We start from the raw sequence: 11,128 nt of genomic DNA, 5'->3' as shown, positions 1-11,128 counted from the left end.
AAGAATGAATCATGTTTCAGACAAAATAAGTCACAGATAACTTGCAGGCAACCAGATTCAAAAACAGTACCAGGAATTGCACCGCAATTTTGAGTAGAAATGTACTTGTAAGTAATCTAAAGCATTATCTTCTAAAAGGTCTAGAAAAAAAGAAAGGATTTGAAGGAAAAGTATGTCAAGAAGCTGGTTTTTTTTATAGATTGATTGAATACATATTCCTTGGGCCACAGAGGGAGAACAAAATTACAGTGTTTAGTTGATGAACCTGCCTCTCATATGTTCCAATCCCATCAATCATAGATCAACAGTATTTATGTATGATTGTGAAGAAATACGTTAATGTTAAATGTGTCTGAACAAACTGCGCCAAATGTGGTTAACCACACATCCCCAGGCCCAGACAAGACCATAGACCATGCCTTGGCCCATTTACAGTTACACATGTAGCATGGGTTAAAAGGTTTGGGAATATGAGCACAGGGTTTGCTCTTGGGTTGATGATCTTCACGTGTTGAAGTACGGGAAATAAACCAAACGACAGGGGTTGTAACCTCCTCTGTGTTCAAGTTGATTCGTGAACAGGACACAAACATCAAACTATTTGTGGTTTTGGATATGGGCCGGAAGGCAGGTTGGGACAAGGGTTGCGGTTTGAACTGGCTCCATAATGCTGCCAAAGTTTGATATGATACCCACCCACCCCTGTCCAACCACCAACCCCCCCCCCCCCCACCAAAACTTTACTAGGTACTATGCATTTTGAGAAACTATAGGCCTATCTCATTAACTGCAGATAATGATGGGCTACTACTTTGTTATGTTTGCTTTGGGTGGATTTAGTTTGGTCCTTGTTAATTGTACCAATTGATTTATGATTAAAACAATCAGTTGTATTCATTTTGCATCACTAATCATATATGCAACACTTAATCCATCTTTTCCTGGAGTTCTAGGCTCCGAAAGTGACTCACAGCCCAGGGCAATTATTCGCTGACCGAGATTTACAATTGATTCAGTGAAATCAAGGAAGAATTTACAAAGAAAACTCCAACCTCTCACAAGTCTTTTTCCCTGATTTTGTTTGGGGGTAAAGTCAATATCCCTAGGTGGTTAGGACACTTTCGCTGTCTTAAAGTCTCAGAAAGAACAGGAAATAATTCCCAGGAAATGCAAACATTTATCCAACCTCGGTGTCCTGTGATGGAGCTTTCAATGAGGTGATAACAGCTTGGCTTCAGAAGACAATCCCACTTATTTTTGGTCCAAATCCTCCGATGAACAAATCCAACCTCCAGCCTCAGCCCCCCCCCCCCCCCAGAAAAAAGTTACCACTTTTAGTGCTAAGGACTTCCCCAGTGATATAAATATGTTGTGAAGTGTCAGATATTCTGTGTTGATTTTTTCAAGAAAGGGATTTAAAAAAGAATGCAAAACAATTCAAAGTTATCTATTTTTCAACTTGTACATGTATGTATTTAGGGGTAAAATATTCTAAAGGTTCTCCCTTTTTAGCCTCCCTGAAACCCCACCTGACCAACCCTTTCCACCCACCCTCCCCCACCAAAAAAGTGCTGAAAACACACTTTAATCATCTGTGTAATTTCACTCATCTCATATTTTCACTGTTGCAATTATTGCACCCTGATTTGCTCAGAACTGACCAACATTGTCCAAGTTTATAAACAAAAATGTGCAAGGTGTCGCTGAGGGCATATTCTGTAATGAGCCCCCAGGGGAACTGAATGCTTGACTCCAGATCATTTCTTGTTCAAGTGCTGTGAAATTAGCTCAGCCTACCAGTATTTGAGTCAAACTAGAGAAGTACTGCCCTCAAGCAAAGGAGAGAATGTATGTGCTGGATTTCTTCAGATTTTGGAGCTAGATCACAAAGCTATGTTCAGACAATAAAGCTCAGTCGTTAGTTATCCAGACCATTTGGATTAAAAAAAAATTAATCCTGATATAAATTAAAATAAAACTGCTGTAGTACATATCAATAACTTATTACTTATAGGCTACATTCTCTGGCATTCACACACGTATTAATAAATTTAGGATTATGGATTATTCCATGCAAAGTCATTCTGCCCACACAGCAAAACTGTCTGGTATTTTGTAACATCCCTTAGGCTATACGTGAAAGTATTCATGACAATTTACTGTTAGTCCTGATACCTGAAGTAGGTAGAGGTCCGCACATGTCATCAATTATTATGTGTTTTGGGAAACGTGGAATTTGTTTTCATTGAAACTGAAAATGATGATGACATAGCAGGAATCGATCAAATATTTCTTGGCAAGCCTCCCTTAAGAGACTTGAAGATAACTCACAAGACTTTCCTCAGCACAAGGCTTTGCTCACTGAACACTGTCTCATGTTTTTCTTCCTGTCAGAGAACAAACTTTTCAGAACATTTTTATAGACAAAAACAAGAAACAGAGATAAAATTAAAAACATTTTGTTCCAGACATTGTAACAAGAAAAGAAAGTGTTCAGTTATTAAATTTTGCCCCCCCCCCAAAAAAAGTTGATAGGTCTATTCTCAACTTGTTTTCTAAAAGCTATCTGCACTGATAAAAAAAAGTGAAACCTGCTGTCTCACATCGTCCCAAGGACCACCCTGCAAAACAAATCCATAAAAAAACTCACAGAATCAAATAGATGACTACAGTCCCAATTGGACATAAAAAGCACCTCTCAATGGATTAAATCCTCTTTTTAAAAGGTTTCAGTGGTTTAAATGAAACCTTGTTGGAATGACTATCAACCTGTTGTAAAATTTAATGATGCATCAAAAGTGAGCTCTTCTGTACTAGGAAGTTGTCAAGTTGGGGTTGTTAGTCCATTAATCTATTGAAGTCATCTCCTCTGGGAAGAAGTAATGGTGGGCTGAGAGAGTCCGAAAGTCTGAGTCAAGTCCATTTGTTTACCTGATTGAAAGGAAACTCTTTGACTGAGGGATTAGAGTTTGGTTTCTTATGGCTGAGAATTATGAATGGGTTCTGTGTTTGAGCCTGGAGTGGATTAGGAGATCTGTTTGCTCAAGCTATACCCCCCCCCCCCAAATTTATTAATCTGTTTTGAGAGACGTGTATTATTATGGGACTCTCAGATCTGTGAAACAGATAATATTGTTCATGAAATGTTGTTTGCCTTCTTTGGGTCAGTGATTTATAAAAATTGGCGTTTTTATGAATTTATGAAATATATGTTTTTGTGAATGTCACATATATACAGTGTAAAGTGCACACAATTTCAATGATCATAGTTTCTGCATTGATTTCAAGAACATGGATTTTAATATTACTAGAATGTACAAACTTAAAGGAAGTCTCTTCCCGTACATCTTCAACCTTGCCACCAGGACTCACCACCTCAGCACCACCACCAATGCTAATTAGAGCGAACCAAAAATAATGGTAAGATTTCTGCATTAGAAGAGCATGGGTTCGAATCCCACTGAATGGTGCAACTGCTAATGGAGGGACTGCAACCTGAAGGGAGAGACAACCAGAGATAATGGTTGTACTGTATTTCTGCGTCACGTGGGCATGGGTTCGAATCCCATCAAGGTGCACAATATTGATAATAAGGACTTTTTCCTTTCTTCCTCAGGTCTCTTCCCACACATCTTCAACCTTGCCACCAGGGCCCGCATCACCACCAATGCAACCTGCGGCGAGAGACAACCCGAGATGTACTGCCGACTGGTGGAGCACGTCCCCATGGGTGAGATGCAGATGGAGCCAGACCACGCCCAGTGCCAGCTCTGCGACGTGTACAGCCAGGATCCCACACAGAGGCATTGGATCTACAACGCCATCGATGGGACTAACTCCTGGTGGCAGAGCCCTACCTTAGCCAATGGGAAGCATTATCACTGGGTTACGATAACGCTGGATCTACAACAGGTGAATTAAAGGGTTAAAATGACTTACAGGTGCTGGGCTGGAGTAAGATTTGGCAACAGGAGTTGGCTTATCTCCCTTTTGTCTGATGAACAGCAGCGCCATAACATCTCATAATTTGGTCGAGGCAAATGCATATGCCTTTTGTGACTCGCTATTCATCCCTCACATGTCGGCTGCACGAAAGCAATGAAACGAATTCCAAAAACCAATAAAACTACTCTCATACTACATTTTTTTCATTCATTAATTTCACAACTTATATTTCGTCTTTACGGCAAAATGAAATTATAGCAATGAAAAATATAACAGAGGCCAGTAGAGTTGGCAAAGCTTAGAATAGAAAGCAAGCTTGCATGAGGCTTGCCAAGTTACAAATTGTTTCCTTTCCAAAGCATGCTGCATACTTAAGATCCACGCAAATCATAAAAAATTTAAGACTGTTCCAAACAATGTGTAGTTGTTAACAATTCATGGAAACTAAAGCATTACTACACATCCCATACACACACATACTTGTGCCGAAACTATGGGGACTACACACGAGTTGTCCTATGGTACTATGGGGACCAAAGATATTATGGGGACAGCAAAAACTCAGTCCTAATTTGCCTAATAATAAAAAACTTCCCCATTAACGTGGTGACGTCTCGCCCACTAGAACTCACACATGTTTACCTTCACTTTGTTTTCACATAGAGCCTAGTTAAGAAAAATCAGAGAAAAAAACTCATTTTATTCGCACTGTGAACGCTCTTTCAACCCAAATTTTTTATCATGATTTCCTTGAGTGTTGCTTTTCATTTTGTGACAAATAACTGTAACCCAAAATTCCCCCTAAACCTGTTTTCTAGAGAGGGGAAACCTTGTGTGGACATGGGCAAGTCCACACAAAGTTCACACTTCCCACAGAGCCAGGACACAGAGCAGCCGTTTTGGCATGCAGGTTTACAGCTTGTTCTCTGATTGGAAATGCTCGTATTAACCCAGGACTGACCCGCGGCTGCCAAAGCCTAGAATTATTTATTCAATAGTCCATATATAGGGCAAATAAAATTCCCTCAGAGGGTCGACATGGTTTATTCTGGCTGTCATCGGCTTTGTAGTGTGTTTAGGTAAAACAGCAGATGATTTATCCCCCAGATTGATTTGCGGCCGAAAACTTTACCCATCGCTTTTGGTTAAGGAACAGCATCCATCTGTATGTGTGTTCATAATCTTCCTTTTTTTCTGGCCTTGTGTTTCTCCTTTCCACCCCACATTTACACAACCGTGTTGGTTTATTTTTCTTTGTCGGGGCTTGTGTGTGTTCAGTTTCAACAGAAATTCCTGAACTTGAAATTTCTGTTAAAAAAAAAAAGCTTGTGCATGACTGCAGTAATGTTGCCTTTTTAAGTAATTTTGACGGGATCTACATGTAGAACGACCTGACCAACACCTGTCAAATGTATAATTTTCAACCGATTGTAAAAAAAGAAAAAGGCATCAAGAAACAATTTTCATGCATCTAATCTGTGAAATTCTTAATCAAACCTTGCCCACTCCCAGTAACCGTATTTGTTCAAAAACGGCAAGCATTTTCCCCCTGCCAAATAAGCTATCAGTCAAGTGCAGAATACTTGAAATATATGCCACACATCTGTGCCTGCCATCGCTAGCATTCCAAGATGATAAAACAGCGTCTGGAATTTGCTTGAATTCTCCGATATAAACACATTTTTTAATTTGTTCTTTAACATCGCTTGGAGCTCTCGCTCATGTCGTAAAAAGGTTTTGACGGCGGTCTACAAAGTCTGGGTTGATTTATTTTCTTTTCCTGATGTATGCTGAATTTTGACTTTGGTTATTCCATCAGTGATGGCAAAATGACACTGAAAACTCTGTGAAATGTCAAAGAAATATTTTGCAGAGGTGAATTCGCAACATAGGATTAATATTTGTAAAGAATGCAACTTTGCCTCTACATGTATGTCAAAATAGAACCTAAATTCTAGTATTTTATGTGTTATCTTCACAGTGTCAGAGCTGTTGCATTTTGCATTATTTCCAATTAAAACCTGCAGATTAGTTGAAACCCTAGGTTGGTTCTAATCTGATTCCGCATAAAGTTATGTTTAAAGAACATCATTAACAAAAACGTCTTGTACAATTAATATCTAGACGCCATCCAGTCTTAACAGGCCCTCCTGTTTCCCACATGTGTGCACTTTAGTCATTGGCAGGGTTCATGTTTAGGGCTCCAGTCTTCTTTGACTGATTTGACTGGGCTGTTTCTATTCAGGGATTGCCTTAATATGGATCGGAAGGGTGCACCCTAAGGGTCTAGTGACCCAGTTAGCTGAGGCCAATCACCCATGGCACCTTCTGATGTGTGATTCCTCCGTGATTAGGATTCCTTCATTTGTAGGCTGAAATGAGGCGTTTAAAGTATCCGTCCTTGGAAATTTGTGCTTTAAAAATATCAAATACTGTTTAACTAAGTCTTAGAAAATATTATTTGGTACCCTTTTAGGGGGATAATTTGGGTGTTTAAAGCATGTTTAACAACTATTATACAGCCAATTCCTCTATCTTGTGAACCACATACTCTTGTTTCTGTAAAGAACATACATGTAAGCCTGGTTTCAAAAAAATGATCCTTACAAATGTTTTTCTTTGTACAATCACTTGATTTCTTAATCTTCTATAAAATTGTGGTGGCAAACATTTTTCACAGACTTGTCTAATTTCAGGAAACGCAATCTTGTTTTCAGTCACTTGTGGCTGAAGAAGTTGCACTTTTTGTCTGATATAAAAAGAAACATTTGAGTCCGACCTCAGACAACATGGAGCCACTGCTGGTGGTGTTTATATCATGCCCATCAAAATTCAAATTACAAAGTTCTTTTATTTCTTTGTATGAATTGTAAATAAATTGTGGGAAGGTCATATTGTAACTTAGGGTTGATTCAGGGCCATTAAGTAAATTGGATTTATTGTTTGCTTCCAAATGAAAAATTCTCCAAGTAATCAGGTTCTTTGTCGCAATAATGATGTTTCTTGGAGCATTGTCCCTGGAATAGCTTTGTTTGAAATGTGTAAAAAATTTAAGGGATCATATTTCTTCCAGAGATTTGGATTATAACCAGGTATTGTTACCTCTTACAAGAGCAAGCTTAATGTGACCAACCATCTTATATTTCTCGGGTCAGTCCTTTATCTTCGCCTGCTGTTGCCTACTGGGTAGGCCTACGGGAGGGTTTTTATTGTAAGGCAAAAAATTTGGACAAAGTTATGGGTTTTTTTTGCTGTCCCCACAGCATTTTCTGTCCCCACAAATTCCTCGTACAGACGAGTGTACCGGTATGTCCCCACAACTACAGAACAAGAATGTATGAATTTTTGTTAACAACTTATTACAGTACCTTTGACCAATTACTTTTAGCTGTTTATTTTAGCCATCTCACTGTATGTGAAAAATGATGCACATTGTTTCATTTTGAGATTTGAACACTTGCAAAACTTTCTGTCACCATTTTTAGAAGCCCCAATCACTAATATTCAGAATTCACTAAATTTCTTAGTTCAACCGAAAATTACTTTTAATGTTATGTACACTTGTCAGCAGTGTACATAAAATATGATCTTTCTGATCACATTGCTTCCTGCAATTTTCTTCACTAGTAGTCCCATGAGTCGTAGAGCCAATTTTTTCCATAATGCCCGGAGAATTCGGAAGCATTTTTCCAGCTTTAACCTGGGGTTATTTATGGATCATATTCATTGGAGTCCCCCTGAAGGTTTAGTTGCTTGTGCTTGGGGATTTTCCTTTCACTGGACAGCTGTACCTTGGTGCCAACAAAGGGTAAAAGTTCAGCTCCGTTCAGAATTGGAATGGGATATGAATGAGTTTATTCTTATCTCGACAAAAAAAAACAAGGTATGGCTGCTGTTATACCCCATCACAATGTATTAGTTGAATAGTTTTTTTCGATAAATAAATAAACAAGATTAAGCTTGGCTAAGTAGAGCTGGACCCGACAGTGTCAATATTTTGGAATATCAGTAAGGACCCTATCAGTCAGTCAGTCAGTGACTTAGTTAGACGATTGCAAGCTGGCCTGACCTGGTCCTTCTGGTCCAGCAAAAACTGGTAGGAACAGACTGTACCAAAAAAGTATCAGTGTGGATGGATGTACATCGAAATTGCTCACCAAGATTTACCCATTCATCAGGCAACATGGCCCAGGCAAATGGTTTAAATGTATCGTGTTTCTAATCGCTGATTCGCCGGCAGTGCCCAGACATTGTATATAATGAGACTCAAGCTTAGCTGCAATAAGAAGTTAAGCAGATTTTCAGATTTTTTTTCAATTGGATATTGTGCTGTAGGTTCAGAGTTGGGTATCAGTTTTCAAGTGTAATCTGAATGGAATTTCATATGCTTTTGGGTATAGATGGTTACACAGAATTGCTCCAGTTTAAATTATCTTCGCTACCTTTGTTATATAAATTACGTCTTGCATATAGGTTTTTGGTGGCAGAATTTTCTTTTTCTTTTCTCAGCAAAAGTATTTTCAGATCTGCCTCTGTCTGGTTAAAACCAGCCTGCACATATACATGTAGCTCTCACCCGATCCCTGAAATTCCTGACCAAATTCTCGAGCACATTTGTGTAAACCTGAAAATTAACCGACATGTTTTGCCAACTGTCCAACGTGGACAATAATGCCCCTACCCTTGCCCCTTGGGGTGTCAACTCGCACACCTGTAGTACAAGTGTGGTGCGGCTTAAGTTTGAGAGAAATTGTCGGAATTTTTTTTTTTCAATGAACGTATTTAAGACTGCACATTTGGGACTTGCCTTCTGAAAAAAAGGGACTGAAATTCCTTAATGGTTTTACTCAAAGCCGTGTATGGCTCATTCACCTTACATCCCAGCTTGTGCTTGTCCTAAATCCAGCAGCACGACTTCAGTAGTATCAGGTTTCATCGCTGTTTTCCACTTCACCAATTGTCCGTATTTATACAGGTGTTCTATTGTCAGAAATCATTTAATTAGTTTGAACTTAATTTTTTTTTTATAAAATAATTCCACTGACCCCTCACTACCCCAGGATTTGTCTTCCAGGGTTTTCAGCATTAAACAAAAAAAATGCGGTTTTTAATAAATGTTTTCGCCCAAGGCATTGAATCCTGGTTTCAAAACCATCCGCAGATCAAAACGTGTCAGAAGCAATTTACCAACCCAGTTAGCACGGCGAGCAGTGAGATTGATAATAGATTCCCGTGATCATACCCCTTATATACCACAGGTGTCTCTGTGTGCTTGTCAATCATTATTACAACACCACTCAATAAACGACCCCAAGCAGTTCCAATAGACTCCCCTCCAAAAACTATCAGCAAAGTTCATCCAAATGTCACATTTTTGAGGACCTCAGAAAATATCGAATGATATATTTGTTTTATAGGTCAGCAGATAAAAACGTCATTAAACAGACTAAACAAAATAATGTGATTTAGAGCAAGGTAAATATTAGGTTTTCACTGGTAAGTCAGACATAGTTTTCGGCTTATTATTACATGTCATAAAATGTTTAAAAATGCAGCTATTTTAGGGAACTTTTACCCCAGTAATGCTATATTTATTATGTAAGTACATGTAGGCCTATATATTTTTGGGGGTGGAAGTTAGGTAAGGTGAATTTTTAAGTTAAAGGTTTTTAAAGAGATGTGAGTTAAATTGGTAATGCTAGATTTGCTGTTTGACAATGCTGCAAAATGGGCCTTGGAATGTTGTTGAAAACTAGTCTTAACTTTCCTCCTCCGAGGGTTCTACACACACTGTACTTTTGTACGATTTTGAAACCTTCAGTATAATGCATCACTGCCTATTGAGTTTGATGGCATGCCAGCTGAACCTGTGGCCCTCATTTGTCCGCAAATGAGCTCTCATTTGTCCACCTGAATTGATCACGCTGACAGATCTAAACATGGAAACATTTCCCATGGCAAGATTTCCAGGTGCGCATGACTAAGAAACATGACGGATGTCAGTTCACTGACAGAGACAATCAATCCATTATCCTTTGTAAAATTTTGAGTTCAAGTTCCCTGAATGACTCCTCAGATACCGAGAGTCAAGATTCCCCAAGATGCTCTAATGGACAATTGGGAGATGTGCCACTCCGACAACTTCAACTTCTGGAGTCTTCTGACCCATTTTTGTGTTCCACTTGTCTCAAGAGGCTGTCTCAAGAGGCCAGATTGTAACATTATCAAATCAAATCTCTGCAGTTCCGGGCAAAACAAATGGGAAGGGGGAGGGTCTGTAACATTTCTTGCAAGAACCTGAAACATGATTTAAAAAGAGTTGATTATTAAAAGATCTTTTACAAATCAAAAAGTTAAAAGAAGTTCCAAATTCAAACATTTTATGGACTCTTTCCATTTTACTTAGAGAATCAGAAAAATTAGCAGATTAATTTGTTTAAAAGTTTACACATTTCCTTATCCTTTATTTTGTAGTTGTTGGATTGTAACCTCCAACACAATTTTCCACTGCCAGAAATCTAATACTTCCCATTTGAACTGATGCCTTTGCAGGCTGGTAACATTTTACTGGAAAAAAAGGGAAATTTACCAAAACATTGCCTGAAGAAATTTATCTGCAAGAAATGATACTTTATAAGACATTGCGTGGTAGCAAAGGGTCAGCAGAGTTAATTTCCAGCCCCTGTCGAATTTACAACCAATATATTATACCAACTATCACTTCCTCTGAACAAACTCGCTCCCCTGTGTGGCCTGGGGCCTGTGGTTTGGGGTCTGGGCCTGGTGTGCTTGAACGCCCTGGTGAAGTTTATTGACACTCCTGGTACAATGATGAGATGTGATGTCAAAACATATCACTTACTGCCTTCATAATTCACCAGCCAGTGGAGACAGGCCGGAGACCAGGGAGGGGCATGTGTCAGGCGATGGAAGTTTTCCATCTCCATCTCTGCCCATGTGACTTGAGGGTAGTTTCCCATGATGGACCGGGGAGCTTTGTAATTCACTGGGTGTTTTCTTTCTTCTCTGAGGAATTCATCCACATGTAAACAAACTCAAGAGTTGGGAAATGGACTGATTTTACATTGCATGGGATTCTCCTTGTGATTTTTCACAACTTAAGATTTCAATTCCAATCTTATCCTCAGATAAAGGTAGCTTGTGGTTTTGTTTTTCAATTTCC

At 39.0% G+C, this 11,128-nt stretch overlaps 1 protein-coding gene across 1 annotated transcript in view; it reads left to right on the top strand.

Moving 5' to 3' along the window:
• The first annotated feature begins 3,552 nt into the window (after positions 1 to 3,552).
• The window catches only part of LOC119728129 (laminin subunit alpha-2-like), an 83,050-nt gene continuing 75,474 nt past the window's right edge, over positions 3,553 to 11,128 (top strand). Inside the window, exon 1 of the mRNA XM_038200204.1 lies at positions 3,553 to 3,912. Coding sequence (XP_038056132.1) covers positions 3,553 to 3,912 — 360 coding nt within the window. The remainder of the gene's footprint in view (positions 3,913 to 11,128) is intronic.

The sequence above is a fragment of the Patiria miniata genome, unplaced genomic scaffold (genome assembly GCF_015706575.1).
Source record: "Patiria miniata isolate m_02_andy unplaced genomic scaffold, ASM1570657v1 HiC_scaffold_20, whole genome shotgun sequence".
Taxonomy (NCBI): domain Eukaryota; kingdom Metazoa; phylum Echinodermata; class Asteroidea; order Valvatida; family Asterinidae; genus Patiria; species Patiria miniata.
Note: the sequence above shows the minus strand (reverse complement) of the source record. Positions and strands in the feature narration are given on the sequence as shown.